Raw genomic sequence first — 21,045 nt, 5'->3', positions numbered from 1 at the left:
ATCTGACTCCTATTCATCTAGTCTTGCTCCCTGGAACAAAATCAAGTTCACTAAGTTACGTGTAGGTTTTGATATATATCTGAAACTCCTAGGAAATAAAGCCTACGTTTTTTTCCATTTTTTTTTTTTTTTAAAAAAAACAGCAATTCCATGATAGATCATTCTGATTAGCTACATTAAATTCTGCTCTTAATCAGTGAAGCCGGTGATAAGCCATTGACTGAAATTAACAAAAGTCTCCAGCTTGTCTAACCTTTGCCATAAATTCTCACAAGTATTACTTGATACCAGATCCACCCACTAGAATAAACATCACAAGATTTCAACAATAGCCTCAAACTACACAAAAATAAAGTTATGCATTCTTACCAAACCAGGTTATCAAATCATTCATCATTTAAGAATGTTAATGATTATTTGTCTTAGTGTTCCTATTTAAGAAATGGTAAATCCTTTCAGAAAAGGAAAGCTTTAGAGCAGGGGTTCTCAAACTTCATTGCACCGCAACCCCCTTCTGACAATAAAAATTACTTCATGACCCCAGGACGAGGGACCGAAGCCTGAGCCCTGCTGCCTCCCCAGGGGAACAGCCAATAACCAAAACGCAAGCTCCACTGCCTCAGGTGGGAGGGCCAAAGCTGAAGCCCAAGGGCTTCAGCCCCAGGCAGGGGGCCTGTAACTTAAGCCCTGCCACCCAGGGCTGGAGTCCTTAGGCTTCAGCCCCAGTGTTGAGGCTTGGACTTTGGCCCTGGGCCCCAGAAAGTCCAAGCCAGCCCTGGCGACCCCTGTAAAACAGGGCTGCAACCCTCTCTGGGGTCCCGACCCACAGTTTGAGAACAGCTGCTTTAGAGCATGGGAGAAGTTGTAATTTGTTCAATATGTTACATCTGTCAAGGTTATGTTACAGACTGTAACAAGACAGAGTAAAGTAAACATTTGGGGAATGTGTTTAAGTCCCTTCCAAAGGTAATAATTTTTTGGTTTAAGTAGTAAAGTGAGCTGACTGTCAAGTTGATGTGTTTGTGCACCTCTGACCGAGAAACTGACTGACCACATTACCAGTCCCAGTGGAGAGGACGACAGGACTGAAACATTTCAGGAATATATCTATTTACCAGAATATATCCTCAGGGCTCCCATGCTTCAGATAAAGCGTCCCCTTTATGACAGTATCTGGACTCTTCCCATCCCCCAAATAACATTCTAATCCAACATGCCCCACTATAGGCTCCCTAAGTAATTTGCTCAGAGCATACTTGGCATATCCTAAGCCTCAAAGCAATGCACCCAGGGTAAATGGGAGAGCCAGCACAAGGCCTATGCTCAACTAAGCTCTCAAAAGAGGGCGAGCGATTTTAACTTTAGAATTAATTAGGCTGTGTGCACATGCTGAATATTATTTCAAAAGGGACTTGCAGTGGGCAGGAGAATGTAGTTTTGTAACTAGGTACAAAATCCATTTTCGATAGTTCTTAAATAGACAAATGGATAATAGGTATAGATGTGGATACCAGAAAGCGGGGACGAAGGTGAATTTTGATTGCCCACAGGACATGTTTTCTACATATTCAAAAAAAAAAAAACTGAGGGCAATAAAAACTTTTTAAATGGAAATCTCCTTAAAAGCAGGAAACCAGATCTACCAATTTCAGGAAAGTTTTCAAAAGCACCTGAGTGAAATTTTACATGATATCATTAGTATGTGGAATAAAATATAGATAATATGAGTATCTGGTTTTTTTGCACAACTTATTTTACACATTTAACAGTGATCACCAGAACGGAGATACTGACCAATTTTTTTTAAATTGATTTCCACTTCTGGAGCAGTGGTCTCAAAAGGAGGCTTTCTATTGTGTATAAAGTATTTATAATATTACAGAGTTAGTATCTGAATATTACAACTTAAATCTGGCTAAGAGAAGAAAGCCTCCCTAGCTTTGAAATGCTTTTTCTTTTCTAAGAGTCTTAAACTTACACTGTTGAAATGTAACACTTATTGCTAACAGAATGAACTGTACTTTTTTAAAAAGTCTTCAGGTTATCAACATTTTAAAAGTCCTGTTTGGAAATCAATGGTAGATGTATCATGAATTTTGTATCTACATTAACGTAAGTAGGTCAAAAGAGAGCCTGACATAGGGAAACAGTTACATGCCAAACATCACTACTCTCAAATATCCTGAATGCTAGGAAAGAGAGAAAACACACATATATATAGTTAAGACTAGCAGATAGGAGAGATGAAGTCTCAAGAGTAAGAATGACTCAGTATTTAAACAAAACAGATCAGAATACTTTAAACCTGAATTTGCTTCTAGTCATCACAAAAGATAAGTTTTAAGTCAATCATGCTCTGCAGTATTTATTTTTAAATTAAACCATACTAAGTAAACAAGGTTGTTTAATGAATAATAAAAACCTTCAAGATGGACTGACTTGAATGGCTTGAAAACTCCGAAGATTCATCTTTAATATCATCTTGTCGTCTTTGGACAAGGCGGGAAGCTCGCTGTTTGTACAGCTGATGCATTGCTGACTCGAGTTCATTAATCAGGGGCACCTGTAAAAATATAACACACTACGTAATATCAAACTCTTCAGGTGCCTAATTGTCTGGGGTACCATACTATTCCAAGATGCAATGTAGGCTGTTGCGGTTTTTAGATACATCAGTTGTTTTCTTTTACCAGCTGATATCTTTGGAGCCAATACATGCATTTGACAGAGTTTATGATAATGGCCTTCAGTTATAGTACAAAAGTTGTACAAGTAGTTTTCACTGATAAGCAGCAGTGTGAAAAGCCTGAACAGTAAGTTAATGGCTGATTTAAAGAGATGCAGAACTAGAGTATAAATGCCACAAATGTATTCCATGGGACTGTCTTCACTGTATGTACTTGTAAGCAATGTTTTGTGCTACTGTTTACAATTAACAGAACTCACTTTTACAACAGTAGATACTAGATGCTGATTCAAAATTAATTTACTGAGAAAGTATGCTACTGACAATAAGCAGTACAGAAACAAAACATATACTGAACTTACTAAATCAATGCCAATGATTGATAGCGCACTATTACGGAATTTTATCATTGAAACATCATCCACATGCTATTGTGTATGCCAACTGATGCTCCAAACCCGAAAAAATTTACTCAAGAGCATAATTTTCACTTCAGTGGTACGAGTCATGTGAGGAAAACTATGCACTTGGGTAAATCTTTGCAGGACTGGAGTTTAAGTCAGTGATGATCTGCTACTCACTTTTTAATATGACTAATGTATTTCAGTTGTACAATTACTTTAGAAGTAAAGGTATGTTACAGCAACTAGAATTTACTGTGTTGGACAGCAGCATCATAGCTTATGTTGGGCGATCCCAGTTCCTGGCACCAAGGAATTAAAACTGGCCATATTTCTATTCAAATACAATAGACAGTAATTCTCAGTTTATTTGGCAAGACACCTCCTGTAATTTATTCATATCTGGCATTAAAACACTTAAGATATGGCCTCCTTACCTCTGAGATATGTCTAGTCCAAAATCTTTCAGCTCTAACATTTTACTGCTACCTAAAATCCAAGGTTTTGTTGTTTTTTTAAATAAAGAATGGCTTCAGAAAAATGTTTTCTGAACTAACCTAGGACTGGAGTCAGTATTTGGAAAACTCCTCCAACAAAGCTTAACACTAAAGGTACTGTAGCTGAAATGGCCACTGCAGGTACCCAAAGGAACTACAAGTCAGGTTTTCTTTGATAGCAAGGGAAAAAAGTGTCAGCTCTTCACATTAGCATTCTTGGCCTGAGAACATCAGCACCAACAGGTCAGAACAGCTTCTTGAACTAATTGCAAATGGATACAAAAAAGTTTAAAGATTTTCTAGAGTTAAATAAATTCTGAACTCAGATTTACAAGACTCCTTTTCAAAAATGGATGCAACCAAACAGTAGTGTTAACTGAAGGGTAAAGTACATATCCTAGCATTATTGTTGTTTCTGTTCATAAAGAGAATAGCTTCTTCCTGTGAGCAGTTTATTCTACAAATTTTCACTAAAGAGTTGAAAGAATGTTTTAAAATGTCCCCATAGGTTTCCTCCAATCAGTGTCTGAACATCAAAAGAAAAGCTAAACTTGTGCATGAGTGTTTGAATACATTCAAAATAGATTCCTTCTGGAGACCAACTAAATTTAGGAGTTAGTACTCTTTACATCCACAATATTGCAGCTGGTGATCAACTTTGATGGCTCTCACTACCTATTACATTGTTATAGTTTTAAAAATCATATGTATTTAATCCTTTAATCCATTAACATTTGGTTAATTGTTACACGCTTTTCTCAAAAAAATAAAACAGGAAAAACATCAATGTGCAGAGATTTCTGCACAGTATCTCACTCCATTTGCATCAGTTTTTAACCTACATTTCCAAAGTGTCGTTTGGTGATATATCAATACTGGGATTATTAAGATTACAATACAATTTAACTAACTATACAGTTGGACATCCACGAATAGTCTCACCCTCCCACATCTTTTCCATATCTATACAATAAAAGCAAGGTATAATGGCCAATATCTTTACCTTCTAAGAGAGCCAAAAACAGTGTTGTGTTAATTGTGGTAGTAGGATGGCTGAAAGCCATTCCTTGTTTTGTGACCCTCTAAAGTCTCACAAACTAAGCAGCATGAAGGCAACAGTCTTAGAATAAAAGACCACCTAGCTCCTGCAAGAAGTGATTGCACCAAATCAGCAGGTGGCACTCTTCAACCCAACTTAGTTAAATCCCAATGACAGCATGGCATTGTGGGGCACTCTGCTGTGGGAATTGCCGTCACTTGGATGACATGCACAGTCAGGATTCTGATCATCTGTGATCATTCCAGATTTTATAGCACTGCATGTAACACAAGAGGTGTTAACTTGAATTGATGGTTAGCTAGGACAAGGAATTCTTACATTCTGCCTAAAATTCTTCCTGTGCTTTAAACCAAAATAGTATTAAGGCATGATTCTGCAAACTTTTAGTTGTGTGAGCATTAGTTATGCAAGTAGATTCAGCGAACTCAATGTAATTATCCATGGAAGACAATGCAGGATTTGGCCCTTAACATTGAAGATCTCCTGGTTAAGTCAATGATCTGAAATTCCCCCACACAAAAAAAAGTCCTACAAAAAGTAGAAACTAGATCAAATTACAAAGGATTAATATAAAGAAACAACACAAGTATGTAGGGACCAAATTAGAAAGGCCAAGGCACAAAAATGAGATTAAACTAGCTAGAGACATAAAAGGTAACAAGAAAACAGTCTAAATACATTAGAAGCAAGAGAATGACCAAGGACAGGGTAGGCCTGTTACTCAACTGGGAGTGGGAGGGGAGAGAGAACAACAGAAAATGTGGAAATGGCAGAAGTGCCAAATGACTTTGTTTCAGTTTTCATCGAAAAGGTTAGTAGCAATTGGACGTCTAACAGTGAATGTTAGGGAAAATGCAGGAGAGGCTAAAATAGGGAAAGAACAAGTTAAAAATTACTTAGACAAGTTAGATGTCCTCAGGACAACAGGGACAACAATGATATACATCCTAGAATGCTCAAAGAGCTGACTGAGGAGATATCTGAACCATTAACAATTATCTTTGAAAAATTATGGAAGACAGAAGACATTCCAGAGGACTGGAAAAGGGCAAATATAGTGCCAATCTATAAAAAGGAAACGAGGACAACCTGGGAATTACAGACCAGGCCATTTAACTTCAGTACCCAGAAAGATAATGGAGCAAATAATTAAGCAATCAATTTGCCAACACCTAGAAGGTAATAAGGTGATAAGTAACAGTCAGCATGGATTTGTCAAGAACAAATCATGTCAAACCAACCTAATAGCTATCTTTGACAGGGTAACAAGCCTGATGGATAGGGAGGAAGCAGTAGATGTGGTATATCTTGAATTTAGTAATGCTTTTGATACAGTCTTGCATGATCTTATCATAAACAAACTAGGGAAATACAACCAAGATGGAGCTACTATAAGGTGGGTTCATAATTGGTTGGAAAACTGTTCCCAGAGAGTAGTTTTCAGTGGTTCACAGTCAAGCTGGAAGGGCATAACAAGTGGGTCCTGCAGGGATCAGTTCTGGGTCCAGTTCTGTTCAATATCATTATCAATGATTTAGATAATGGCATAGAGAGTACACTTACAAAGTCTGAGAACAATACCAAGCTGGGAGGGGTTGCAAGTGCTTTGGAGGATAGGATTAAAATTCAAAATGATCTGGACAAACTGGAGAAATGGTCTCAAGTAAACAGGATGAAACTCAATGAGGACAAATGCAAAGTACTCCACTTAGGAAGGAACAATCAGTTGCACACATACAAAATGGGAAAGGACTGCCTAGGAAGGAGTACAGCAGAAAGGGATCTAGGGGTCATAGTGGATCACAATCCAAATATGAGTCAACAGTGCAATGCTGTTACAAAAATAAAATAAAATCTATCATTCCAGGGTGTATTAGCAGGAGTGCTGTAAGCAAGACATGAGAAATACTTCTTCAGCTCTATTCTGCACTGATAAGGCCCCAACTGGAGTATTGTGTGCAGTTCTGGATACCACATTTCAGGAAAGATGTGGACAAACTGGAGAGAGGCCAGAAAAGAGCAACTAAAATTATCTAAGATCTATTAGGGAAGATTGAAAAAAATTGGGTTTGTTTAGTCTGGAGAGGAGAAGACAGAGGGGTCATGATAACAGTTTTCAAGTATATAAAAGGTTGTTACTAGGAGAAGGGAGAAAAATTGTTCTCCTTAATCTCTGAGAATAGGACAAGAAACAATGGGCTCAAATTGCAGCAATGGCAATTTAGGTTGGACATTAGAGGAAAAAAACTTTGTCAGGGTGGTTAAGCACTGGAATAAACTGCCTAGCGAGGCTGTTGAATCTCCATTATTGGAAATTTTTAAGAGCAGGTTAGATAGACACCTGACATGGACAGTCTAGGTAATATTTAGTCCTGCTATGAGTGCAGGGGACTGGACTAGATGACCTCTCAAGGTCCCTTCCAGTCCTACAATTCTACTTTATTCTAAAACCTATGTAACAGTTACTACAGTATAGGTTGCAACTCAGTGTTATGAAAGAATTGTATTGTATTGTATGTAACAGTTACTACAGTATAGGTTGCAACTCAGTGTTATGCAAGAATTGTATTTCACACATCTAAACCTGTTTGATACTTAAAAATATGCTAAGTAAAAAAAAGTAAATTCAGAAAGGGGAGAGGTACAGGGATAGAAGGGAGACAAGATTTTATAGAACTAAAACGTTCTCATTATTCCAGGAGTAAGTCTATACACCACTAGAACTTCCACATCCTTCTGCTCAATCTCTTTCTGAAGAAAAATGTATTGTCATGAACCCATTTGTGCTCATTCATGCAAAGTTTCCCCCTAGTGCCAGCATTGTGAAAATGACTAACCACAATCCTCACCAGTTTCAGTGTTATAGAACAAAATGCATCAGTAGTAAACCTACCCTAATATCTCAATTAGGGAGGGACAATGTTCACTCATTGATATAACTTTGCTTTCCACAACCATCTCTCTCTACAACTTTTCATGAGTGATGTACTCAAGTATTCGGATTCTAGTATCTAAACTGTATTGTTAAATTTATTCACCTAAATTTGGGTTATTGCTGATTATGCATTATATGTATCTTATGACTTTTAAGACAAACTTTGTATTTGTGGATAATCTAAGCACTATAACCAGATGTACAGATGCTATTTTCTTAACTTGTGCACTATATAATTTTTTTAACATTTGCTTTAATAAAATTTTTAGTCTGAAGTTTTCTACAGGGGAGTGGTAAATGAACTTCATTATTGTAAATTTAAAACAAACTAAAGCCAACATGAGATACGCAAGGCCCAGAGCAACCTGAATCTAAATTCTGCATCTCTAAATTCAGACAGGAAATTCTACTGCTGCAATTTCATGAAAATAAAATTAAAGAGGTTTTAATGACCTAATATGAAAATTCTGCAGTCTGGCTGCCTCTAGTCTGTTATTTTATGCTGCCCCACAGTTTTACCTTTTGAGGGGTTACAGATCTTTGTAGTAACACATTACAGATTTCTAAAAAACAGGCAGTGGATTTCAGTGCAAATTCTGTGGCCACAGAATTAGGGAATACATAGAACCTTGAGAATACTTAAGATTTCATGCTGTATTTAAATATTACAGTCAAATTGTCTGTATTAGGCCCCAATTTTACAGTTTACTTTGTGTATGTGTATCTCTGTGGACTTCAACTGAAGCCAAAGTCGCTCTGTATGGATACAGGAGTATGCTTGGGTGCAGTCAATTGTAGAATCAAGGGCTTAGTTTACAAGTAATTTTTTGGCAACTTATTGAAAGTATTTCTTTATATAGGCACAAGGCCTTTTTTCCCCCCCTAATAAGTCATCTACAGAACATCCAGAGAGAGATTAGAGCAGACAATGACATACTAAAGGAAGGCAGATTTAACAAATTCAAATCTCAAGTACCTCCATCTACAGTAGGAAACTGACCAGTTTTTGCCAGTGATTGTCAGCAACAGATCCCCTAAACCAATGTTGAAAATAACTGAACTGTTAGTATCAGAACTGGTTTTGGTCCATTACTGGTCAGTCAGTTTTTTAGTGTAGACCAGTGTCTTTTACATATTCAGAACTGCACCAATGTAAAGGTGTGGTTTTTAAGACTGATTTAAACTGCAAACCAGTGTGGACACTATTTTTTTAATAAACCTGGTTTAAAACAAATTAAATGTCCACACTGTTTTGCAGTTGTTTAAAAAAAAAGTCACACCTTTAAACTGGTGCAATTTTGAATACAGACAAGGTCTGAGAAGAGAAGCCAAGCTCATAATTTATCTGGATTGTACTTTAGACACACAACAAAATGAGGCAGTAATAAATTGTCAACTTCATTACCTATATAGTCAGCTAACAATGCTACAGTTTCAAAAATTTTGCTTCTTCAGTTAAGCAGCATTTAGTATGGCTAGTGGATCAAATGAAAAACACAGTCCACCTTCCACACAGCTCAGTTTTGAAAACCATGTAGTTACTTATTCCCAATTTTTTTCCTAAATGGTTGATCACTGGTTTGATTGTTAACATTAAAAAGATCAGATGAAGTCTCAACTGGCATTGTTCTGTTCAGAGAAAAAGTTAGCGAGAGTAACGTGTTTCAAGTGAAAAGAAAAGGAGTACTTGTGGCACCTTAGAGACTAACCAATTTATTTGCTTACACAGAGGTTGTTCAGAGGCATTCTGCTTGATACATAGTGGTGAAGATTCAGAGTACAGATGGGGGATTTTCTGAAAGCTCCACCAGCAACAGACAGCAGCTAATCTCACTATAGTAAGAATCAATTGCTTTATCAACCTGAACGTGTGGTAGGTGTGAAGGGAAGCCTACAGATAGAAAAGTAAAAACAGCCACTTTCCCCATCCTAAATACTCCATTCTAGTGGCTTATGTAATTTATGTAATAAATAGCTTCCTATCGCGTATAAAATAGAAATCACTTTCAGGAAAAGAGGAGTGAAAGCCTCCAACAACACTCTCTCCTCTGTATTGCAATTTACTTGTGTAATGTACGCATCACCCATAAGATTGTTAGCATCTTATCTTTTCACCAAATTTAACTACAGTAAATTGGATTAGATTACCATACAAATTAACTAATACTAATGTTTACAGAATTGGAAGTATAAAGGATATTTCAATTATCTTAAATGGGAAATAAAATTAATTCTTCCAAGTTAGAAGTATACAACAGAGTAGCCTAAAAAGAAAAAAGCTAAAAAATTCTGAAATCTTCAGCCAACTATGCTGATTTTAAAACTTTTCCAGCCAAATAGATATCAGAACACTGCCAAATCTTTTAAGCTACTAGCAGAAAATTTACAGCAAAAAGTAGAAGTGTGTTATATGGCACTCATTAAATGCTTCCAGAAAAAGTCAGTGTTGCACCTCAACCCTTTTTACCCCAATGCAATCTAACAATTCACCAATAATGGATACTAACTTTATCCGTTAACATGGCATCCAATCTGCGTATATGGAAGTGTTTGAGTAAATATTTAAAAAAAAATTCAATTTCTTAAACCATTCTAAAAACACACACACACACACACACTTCAGTCAAGTCAGCACTTACATTCCAACTGGAAGTACACCAGAGATCTGTTATACTGTAAAAGTGAGACTTCTCTTTACAAGCTTAGTATGATGAAAAAGTGACTTTTCATCACCTCTAAAACCAAACCTTCTGTTGAGTATGCTCTCAGATTTTTTGATATTTTGGGGGGTGGGGGCCGCAGGAGTAAGTACAAGGAGGCATGGGTTTGGCCTGTACTAAGCTTCCCTACTTCTGTTTTATTGAAAAGAGATTAATGTTTTTGCATCCTTACCTTTTCACTGAAACACTCAAGCAAGTCTTGGACATACCCTCGCATTTCTTGCAAAAATTTATACCGTTCACCAATACCCCCAGAAGACCCTTCTAATCGTTCAATTGCCTTGGTAGAGTCCTCTCGGCTTTGCTGATGTTTCTCATGTTGCTGCTGATTGGCTTTGTTCAATTCTTTCATTGAGTCCAACCTGAGGGACAATGCATAGATAACAAATTTACATCGTAAACTCTACATAACGCAAACTGTTGAAGATATTAATCTGTTTCAGAGTGAGAGAGCACAAGTACCAAATCTCTATAAGGAAAATATTTTCAAGGTACATTCACTACCTGTGATTTGTCAATGCTTTCTCCCTTCTCCAGTTCTTATCAGCAAGGAGAGTAGTGTAAGTTACATAAGCTAGACTCTGCGAGGTCCTGAGTACAGTCAACTCCTGTTAATCCCAACAGGAGTCAAAGGCTCTTAGAACCTTGCAAGACTGAGTCTTAAGAAATTAAAATAGAAGCAAAGGCATTATGCTATATCTAGCAAGAAATATAATCTATAACACAGCCTCTATTATACTGCACTGACTAGACGCACTTCAGCTAATGGAAAGATTTTACAACAAGGGGCATACAAACCAATTTTGAAGACATTACAAAAAGTGTGGGCTGTTCATTCTAAAATATGTCTCATTGCAATTGGATTGTTCATACAGTAGGATCTTTTTGATACCTAACAAGGAGATTACAATGTTTAAGCCCTAAAAAACCCTCAGATTTTAGCCTAAAATGTAAGATGGTTATGTATTCAGGAAAAAAAAAAAATCTGATTTACACACTTTATGTTACTTCGTAAGCTAAACATCTCACTGTTTTCAATTCTTGACTACAAGATTTTTTTCAGTGTCCAGAAGATGCAACTCAGATCTGTCTTCAACAAGATCAATTTGCCACATTTTAAAAGCTTCACTTCCACAGAAGAAATCCAAGCAGACTTTTGAACAAAGTTTCAATGTCATCTTCATTTTGTTTTGTTTTTTTTAAATGATGTGCCAAGTCAGTGGTTTTCCAGCGATGAAATTCTGCATTTGCTCGAGATTAAAGGGTGCCTGAGGGAATAGAAAGCTAGAGGACAAGTCTTTTAAGTCTAAAAAAGATGGTCTGCCCTACCTGTCTTTAAGCTGTTTCTTTACCAAATCAATAGTAACAGGAGTCATCTCATTACTGGGAGTTTTGAAAGGAAGTGTATTATCTGTTTTTTGAGACTTGGTCTCTGATGATCCATAAGCAGCGTAAGTGTAAGGAATGCCATACGATGAACCATAAGACATTGTCTGGTAAGAGTTGTGGTAGTACAGATTATTCACTTCAGTAGGCTGACTTGCTTGAACCTATAGAAAGAAGACATGTAATACTCAAAATGCTAATGTCACTCCTTTTAAAAACATTACTTTGTAACTTAGTTTTGACATTTTATATGCACAGACAGAAGTTATTCAAATCAAAATGGTTATTAAAATGAATCACTTTTCATAACCTCCTAATGAAAGATAGATGGGAACAAACAGAGCGAAGATGTGTTCACAGAATTATGGTCTACAGTAATTAACAGAAGCAATCTCTTCCATGGAGAATGTCTTAGCATGGTTATCATTATTTGTAGTAATAGCTCATGGCATACTACTGAATGCAGCAAGCCTGCAACATCCAATTACTAAATATCCTAAACTGTACTAATCTTTGCTGTTAATACAGATTAACAACGTGCCATGAAAACCCTTACAAATATTTTTTAATTTTAGAAAATAGCTTTCAAGGCCAACTAGTGTCCCCTTCCAACTCTGGGCCAGCTACTTCACCATTGCTCAAAGCCACGAATCGCAGCTACCACAAGGCATAATCCTACACAGGTACGGAGTCTTCCCAAGAGGTCACAGGCAGAGCTGTACAAATGAGTTTTCAGTTTGCTGACTGTACTAATAAAAAAAATAATTCTGAGTCAGACGAAGTTTTCGTTGAATCCAAAATGAATTGTCATTTAAAAAAAATAAAGCTAGTAAGTTTTGAAATGAAAAGTTGATTTGAATATTAAAAAATCAAAATGTTTTTAAAAGTGTCAAAATTAAATGTTCTGAGGTTTTGGGGAGTTCCCCCCCTTTACATTTTTTCATGTTTCCCCCTCCCCCTCCCCGCCCCCCCCAATGAGTTTGGTAAATCAGACATGAATTTGAAAATTTTTTCATTCAACCCAAACCTCCATTTTTTGGCCAAAACATTTCCCCTAGCTCTAGTCAAAAGTAGGCTCAGGCATTGGTACATCTGGGATGAACATGTACATTCATTAAGGCTTTAGATTTTATTAGCATGTCTTTCCAGTATGGATTTGATATCGCTCCCACTGAAATCAGTGGCAAAAACCTCCAATTGACTTTAGTCGCAGTAGTATCAGGCCATACATGCCTAACAACTTCTGGACAGGAAGAATAGAAACAAAGTTCACTTCAAAGCTTCATTACTTACTGGCCCTAGTTAGCTAATAAGTGCTAGTCAATGCTACTACAATGCTCATTACTCTTCCATAATGGATAGAAAGCAGGAGCAAGACACCACCTATTTCCATATGAGAGGACTTTAATTTATAAAGTTACACCATTAATCTCATCAGATCAAATTATACCAACCAGCATAATACTGCTTTGAGTTTGGGGAAGTTTTAGTCAATATATGCACTGAAAGGTTAAAAATCCTATACCTTTCCCAAAAAATATACCATCTTTTTTGAACTATTTGAATACATGCCTGAGGTATGTTAATTCCTTTTCGTATCTGTTCCTGTTCCCATCGACTGAGTTCTTCATCCTGTTCCCCAGTCACGAGAGCTTCGTCATCGCTTCCCTCAATACCTGGGCACCCAAAGGAAATGAACAGACAAGATAAAAATGGAGATAATGGATTTATACCAAGGATATTTCATTCCGAATTCCAATAGTTAAATTTACGTAATCATTAGAGTAAGAAAAAACACCTAATGCTTATTACAAGCCAGAATCTTGCTAATCTTCCATGACCAAGATCCGCCGTAAATTCATTTTACACATTAGCTAGTAAATAATCAAAAGAATAATGTGGCACGATACATTTTGTTCAGTTGACATGCATAGCTTTAATTAGTTTATACTTAAGAGTTCACCACAAATATTTTGTATAATTAAGTTTTCATGAAACTTCAGAAAAGCACTGTGCTATTAAAGCTTTGCTCAAAAGCAGAAAGGGGCCATTTTTGTGTGCAAACTGAATGTGTTTATTAGCTAGATTCTACATTACCATAATTCCTTAAAATGGATCATTAAAGTTTTATGACATTGAGTTCAAATAAAATATTCTATACCAAACTACAATGTGGATTATGGTACACCAAAACTGCTATTAGTTATGCAGAACATTTTGTTTAAGGGCTTGTAAAGGTCAGGGTGAGTAACCTACAATGAAAATAGTTTCTATATTTATTAGGTATGCTATCATCCTTCCAAAAACATTTTACCTATTTCCTCTGCAATCTTTTGCCTTTGGGATTTTTCCTTCACTGAGAATACTATTCTTCTCTTCTCATCATCATCTTCATCATCACTGGCATCATTTTCATCTTCTCGAACAAGGCGGCCTTTGCCCGGCTCATTGTCAATAGGCGTAAAGTCCCCAAGTTCCCGAGCCATTTGACGCTTTTTTCTAGCGGCATGAATAAAAGCAGCATCTGGGATTTCTCCTGGAAACATATGTTTACAAAGTTAAACAGCCAATGATTGCATCCGAACTCAGTGAGACTCTTTGCTACTTGTCTACTGCCATATCAGCTGAGAAAAATGGTACTGCAGACACACCAACCCGTCAGTATTTCTTATCAGTAAGGAAAACAGAGGAATCCAAGCAGAAAAGATTTTTAATGGTTAAAGCACTCTCAGCCCTTTCCACTGAGCCCTTTTCTGCTCGTAAGAACTTAAGAGTCCTCCGGCAAAGACAGGGAAGACAAGATATTCCACACAAAAAAAACCAGAAGAAAGTTTAAAAATATATATGTTTCAGGCCTTATTTAATACATTCCAGGGGCAAGAAGGGCAAACATTTTCTCCCTGTTAAGGAAACCAGAGAAAAAAATCCAAAAGAAACTATTCTGATAGGCAAGCCCTGAAAGATATTTCACAGGCTTTCAGAAAATGCAGCAGTATATACAAGCTGCATACATACAGCATAATGTCACCTCTTGCATATAATAGATATAGCCAAATGGATAGTTTTCTAGATTTAATTCTTTCTTGAACTTTCTTGTCTAAGTTTAGACAAACTATTGTTGGTGGCAGCTCTTTTCCCTTGCTCATGTGTTCCTGATGACTAGGGGAGCCCAAATGGTACTAATCTTCCAATAAAACAGCAATCCAAGGTTCCTCAATCTAGAATTCCTATTATTTGTATTACAGTAGTGCTAAACAAGATTGGGACTCTGGAGGCTGTGTAGGCACAATACAATTACTAACGTATTTTTTGTTTCTTCGTAAGCAGTGCAGTATTTAAATGGATCATCATCATCTCACATGATTTTTGTTATGTTTCAGATACTCTCAAAGTTCATGAAGCTAAAAATCTCTGGTAGCATGTAAGAAATACAGTTTTGAACCAGCAATATATAGTCAATGCACACATTTAATGATTTAGAGTCATTAAATGTAATGCTTCTACCTTTACATCATGTTCAGAAATTAGTGAACAGTATATGCTGTAGAAAGCCCTTCCTGCATGATTCTTTTTTAATTTACATTTTCTGAAAAGGCATCTCATAGTGCAGTTATCAATGCAGATAATAAATGTTAAAAAATAAATTGGATGCAGGCCAAATCCATCAAGTTCCCCTCCAAAAGATAACTTCCCATAGTCCATCCTTGATGACAGTGCCTTGAATATCTTTAACATAAGAGGTTCTGTTCTGCTTCCCTCAGCCTCTGTGGTAAGCACTTGGGGGCTCCCTCCTGGAGTCACTGGTATGTAGCCAGAAGTCCCGGTTGGACATCTCTCCCCCAGTAACAGCCAGCAACAGCAGAACAAAGTACCTACTCTGCTACCCTCAGCCCATTTAGCTGGGAGAGAGGGTGATTCCCCTTGGGAGGTGCTCCCAGAGAAAGGGTAGCTTCTTAATAGAGTCTGGAGCTGTGTGAGGAGGTAAGAATTGAGAGCAGCTCTTCTCTCATTTTGCTCAAAGTTTAGTCCCTTCAGAAAGAGAGATTACCATAGAACTTGACAGAGTAGGACAAAGATAGTAAAGAGTAGGACAAAGATAGTAAGGAAAGATGGGTGAATAAGGGAAACAAGGTGGCAGACATGTCTGAAAAATCTGTACAAGCAGTCTGTCTGCTGTGTGTACCCAAGTTACATTATTTTAAGAGGGAATTAAGATGGATCCATGGTTGTCTGTGGATTGTGAGCATGAAGGCAACCACCTTATTCCCCAGACAGAAAGCTTCCTTATGTGCAAATTTGCTAGTTATTATTATTCATGAAGAATAATACTTCAAACTAATTTCTTTGGCCCTTAATATTTCCTAGTCTATTTAACCAAGTTAACAGCATTCAAGACACTCAAATAGGGGGTCAAAAGTGTAAGAACATTTTCTAGTGCCTAAATTAAGGATAAATGCCAAACTACACCACAAGACAGGTTACTTGGAAAATTACCAGAATATCAAAAATAGAGGTGAGTTTTGAGGACATTCAATATTTCAAAGTTTTAGAAAAACAAATGCTGTAACTAGAAGGGGTGTGTATTTAGTTTTTTAAAGACCAGAGACTCCAGTTTGACTTATGCTTCATTTTGAAATATCACCCCACGAACTTGGCACCTGAAGGAATTCATATAAATACCTAACTTAAAAAAACCAAAACATTTTGTTACAGCCTTTGTTTTCAGCATATTAAACTCTGCTATTTGATACTGTGGTAATTAAATGGTCCTATTTTAGTTCTTAAATGAATCAGTTCAGTTTTCCTAGTTCTTCAAAAACAGTGTGCAATTATATTCTTCCACAGGCCAGCAGAATATGGATGAACCTTGGAAAGTGGACATTTCCATTTACTTTTAAATTTTCATTTCTAGTCACTGTTCGAGGGTGTGTAGGAGTTAAGCTTGGGAAGAGTGCATACAGCTGACTGGATATCAGTACTTACATTACAAATGTTAGAGACAGCATTTCCAAACCCACTAAACTAGATTTACTATAAAGTACAAACCTGGACGGAGAACATTCAGAGATGATAAAGCACTTGAAAAAGTTCCCCCGGTTTTAGGTTTTTCTTCTTCCTTCTCACTTTCGACTTCCATCTCTTCTTCACCTTGTTCACTGTTCGCAGTCCCATCTTCTTGGTTTGCTTCCTTAACCTGTCCTGTTTTCTCTATGGCCTGTTCAGCTGTAAGAGAAAAGTCTATATCGGTTTCTTTCTGTGAACATTTTTTAAAAGCACTTTTAAAAGAATACCACCAGATATGCTTAGGTTTAAGACAGCAATTAATTTTTAACTACTGAACTTACAAGGAGAAGAACATATGTTGTGGCTTCAATAAAAAACATTGAAATCTTCTCAAGTTCACACTATACAGTCTGACCAGTCTCAGATAGGAAGACTAATGCACCCAAGAAAACATTAAATATTAAGTTCACACAGTCAAGCATTGAGAGCCAGGAAATGCCAGAATTAAGGCTGCCTATGCAACCTACCTTATTGTAGCCCTGCATACATATGCATTATGACAGTCTTCAATGACTGAACACACACCTTTTTTTTCCCCCCTCCCCCCACAGGAACCCTGCCTCACTCATTGCACAAGATGGACAGTACTCACTGAATGAGCAGCTATCCAATATTTTATTTTCTCATTAATCAGCGTGTGACCCCAGACCTGATTTACTGCACACCACTCAAACACTGCTTTGAAGACAATTATTAATTTCAACAGAGGCTTTTCTATGACAATCACCATTGTAACATCTGAGTGCTTCACAAACTTACATTCATCTTCAAAATACTCCTGTAAGGCAACATTATTTCCATTCTACAAAAGGGGAACAGGCACAGAGGCATCATCAGAAATGCACACTAATTTTGGGTGTCCAATGTGAGATGCCCACGTCCTGAATTTTCCAAGAATTTAACATTTCATAGCTCTTTATTTGTTCAGAGCACAGATCTCATTGACTTCAGTTGCAGTTAAGCGCACTCAGCATTTCTGCAAATCCAACGCCAACTGCCACAAGATGGACACCAAAAAAAAAGGAGGAACATACAGTAGCCACCTGTGAAAAGTTTGATTTAGATTACTTGCCCAGCATCACATAGGTACTCTATGGCAGAGGCAGGGATAGAATCCAGTTCTTCACAGTTCCATTCAACTACAAAACCATCCTTTTACTTCCTGCAGTCCTCTGCCTCATTCTCTACATCCCATCCCTGGGCAGGCCCAGATTTTCTGCCACAAGTGAGGCAGGGGTCCTACAGACAACAGGGGTCCTACACAACCATGATTGACTCCCTGAGCAACATACATTTTGTGCACTGAGATCTCCGGGAGCAAAGTTAGTCTTTAATTACATGATCATAAACGACATAACAAGATACATACAGTGGCCAAATGAAGATTACACATGCAACCTTCATTCTGGCATTTTCTCACTTTTGAGTGCTTGATTTTATAACTAACATTCCTTTAATGGAATTTTTTATATAATTTCTTTTTTTTTAAAATAGCAAACAGAAAAAACAGAAATTCCATCATTTGAAACCATACTGAGTCTCACATTATTCATCAGCTGCCATGAACCTTCACAGCACAGATGCTCCACCTAAGCTAACAGTAACTGATAGCAGTAGTAGGTTGCCATCCTGTATGTGGTCCAGCTGTTAGAGGGAGATGAAGCACACACTTTTGCCAGTAGGCTTCAGTTATTAGCTGACAGCAGGAATGGTGAAACTCAGGAACCCTAGGCTCTATTCCAGGTTCTACAGATGTGTACTCAAATGGTTAGAGAGCTTTTTGCCCACCACTCTTCCAGCCTGTTCTCATCTCAGTCTCTGCCTCACCTTCCCATGCTCATTGATCCAGTCCTTAGTTTGGAACACACAGATGTAGGTCACTTCTTCTAACACAGGATCTCAACATAAGGAATTCAACTCTGCCAACCCCCTCAATAATTTTCTCCCTCACTTTAATGCTCTCCTTTTAACACCTGTGTTGAGAGGGCATCTTGGCAGAGAAGTGTGCTAGATGCAGATCCAAACTCTAGCTGTTAGAAAGCAGAAGTACAGCATGATTTAAAGAAATGAGTCTAGGCTTGAGAGTCAAGAACTAGTCAGCTTTAATCCCAACTCTAATGAGGATTCACTGTGTAGCCTTCTAGTAACTGTCCTCACCTCTCCATATCTATTTCCATAACCATAAAATGGGGATAAATTCCATCTACGCCAAAAGGGTGCTTATGAGGATTAACTTAATGCTTATATAGACTGCTCTGAATACGTAGAGCAATCTAAGTATTAAAATGCTCAGTCTCCCTGCAGAATTGACACTGCATCTCTAACACAACTTATTTTTATGAACAGTATTTAATCTTTCAGTTAATACAAGTTACTAGTAGTAGTAGTTTTGCAATTACCATCTGCTGGAGAATTGACTTCTGGTTTAACCTTTGATTTTTCGAGATCTTCTTTGTATTCTTTCTTCAGTAGTTTTACTATCTTTTTGCTGTAACTTGATTTTTTCACTTTAAAAACTTCTTCAGCTTCTTTAACAAAGAAAATCAGAAAACATTAAGTGACCTGGGAACAGATTGGTCAGCTACAACTCACAAAAATAGTTTCCATCTGTCAAGTCTTTTCACGTGGTGCACAGCACAACTTCATAGTAGAGTTACTAACAAAAGTATCCCACAAATCTAAATTCAAAATTTAACATAAAAGTTTTGAAAAGTAGGCACTACAATTGCATGTTTTCAGTGCAAAAACGCTCATAATTTTATCATAAGCCTTGTGATAACAGGTGTTCTTCTTGAAGCCCAAACTCCTGGAATCACATCAAGATATGACAGGTTTCAGAGTAGCAGCCGTGTTAGTCTGTATGAAATGAGCTGTAGCTCACGAAAGCTTATGCTCAAATAAATTTGTTAGTCTCTAAGGTGCCACAAGTACTCCTTTTCTTTTTATCAATATATGAGAATCTCATCTTTCATTTTAAAAAACATACCTAACTATCCCAGTTGAAGAATATAAAAATAAGCCCCTCGTTGCATCTTAAAGGCTCAAAAACAGAAGGCAAACAAAAAAAAAAAAGAAGGGATGTGCACTTTTTATATAATTTTTAAATCAAAAATTGAAGACCCCTTATCATTCATTTTATTACCCAAACAATATACTGTGAATCGCTGTGATGGCCCCTCTTTAAGTGCTAGTTTTCCTCTCCACTTAGTCCTTATTGGGGGAAACCACACGTTCAACATTTTGCCTTAATACAAATCGCAGCAGGTAAGTTGCGAGTCACACGTGGCCCCGGGAAGGAAGAACCAGGGCCTATATCGGGAGGAAGGAGGAGAGGGAAAAGAGATTTGACCCGATAGGCCTCTTCCCCTCCCCCCTAACACCGACTCTCCTGACTTGCAGCGACGCTGGGGGGCCGGGGCCCGCGCGAGCAGAAACCGTCATGCAGCTGCGAGCTCCCGACGGGGACCCGGCCACCCAGGGGCTGGCTAGGTGCAGCTAGGGGGGCCCGCCCGCCTGCCCGGCCCCACTCACTCACTCACCCTCCTCCTCGTCCTGGAAGCTGAGCAGACTGGCCCGCGGCGCCGGCGCCTCTTTGTTCTCCCGCAGCCGCTTCCGCTCCCGCTCCCGCGCCCGCCCGGCCCCCGGCAGCCCGTTCCCCTGCTGTGGCGGCGGCAGCGGCGGCGGCGGCGGCGGCAGAAGTGCGGCCAGGCCGGGAGCGAAGCCCGGGCCTAGGCCGCTGCCCGCCCCGCAGCCCGTCAGGGCGGGGACGGCGAGGGGGACGCAGCCGGTGGGGAGCGGCAGAAGCGGGGCCGCCTGGGCCATGGCGGCCTCGCCGGGCCCGTCCGCCTCCGGCGGCTCCTCGTCCCGGTCCCGCTCCTCGTCCTCCTCCTCGGAGTCGTTCCGCTTCCGCACGTTCACCCGCCGCGCCTTGCGGAACATCCCGCCGGGCCCGGCAGCGCGCAGCCCAGACACTCGCCCCGCAGCAGCGCGTCGCGGCCCAGCCCCAGCTCCCCCTCCCCGGAGCATGATAACCGGGCAGTCACAGCGCCACCTGCTGGCCCGCCCAGCCGCCCCCAGCGGCTGCCAGGCGAAGCGACGACGCGCCACACCATAGAGTGCCGCGCCGGGCTAGCGTGCCTCGCGCAACCATAGAGGGCGGGGGACTAGAGCGCCCACCCGCGACTGCACAGCCGCCGCCATCTTGTGTGAGCGGGGAAACAAGGGGGTGAGGGGGGAGCGATCACGTGACGGCAGTGGCGGCCCAGGTGCCGTTGCTGCGGGGGGGCGGCGCGACGG

The 21,045-nt window shown here is 39.0% G+C and overlaps 1 protein-coding gene across 2 annotated transcripts in view; it reads right to left on the bottom strand.

Moving 5' to 3' along the window:
- Positions 1-20,799, bottom strand: part of PAXBP1 (PAX3 and PAX7 binding protein 1) — a 35,165-nt gene extending 14,366 nt beyond the window's left edge. Inside the window, exons 1-8 of one of the 2 annotated variants that reach the window (XM_073362186.2) lie at positions 20,289-20,799; positions 19,149-19,277; positions 16,732-16,923; positions 14,000-14,221; positions 13,258-13,361; positions 11,629-11,849; positions 10,472-10,661; positions 2,440-2,563 (exon numbers count right to left, since the gene is read on the bottom strand). In XM_073362186.2, the coding sequence (XP_073218287.2) occupies positions 2,440-2,563; positions 10,472-10,661; positions 11,629-11,849; positions 13,258-13,361; positions 14,000-14,221; positions 16,732-16,923; positions 19,149-19,277; positions 20,289-20,775 (1,669 nt within the window). In that variant the 5' untranslated portion in view covers positions 20,776-20,799. The remainder of the gene's footprint in view (positions 1-2,439; positions 2,564-10,471; positions 10,662-11,628; positions 11,850-13,257; positions 13,362-13,999; positions 14,222-16,731; positions 16,924-19,148; positions 19,278-20,288) is intronic. The other variant, XM_073362195.2, reaches the window with a different exon arrangement.
- Positions 20,800-21,045: the final 246 nt, after the last annotated feature.

The sequence above is a fragment of the Lepidochelys kempii genome, chromosome 1 (genome assembly GCF_965140285.1).
Source record: "Lepidochelys kempii isolate rLepKem1 chromosome 1, rLepKem1.hap1, whole genome shotgun sequence".
NCBI lineage: Eukaryota > Metazoa > Chordata > Testudines > Cheloniidae > Lepidochelys > Lepidochelys kempii.
This window is presented reverse-complemented; position numbering and strand designations above follow the sequence as displayed.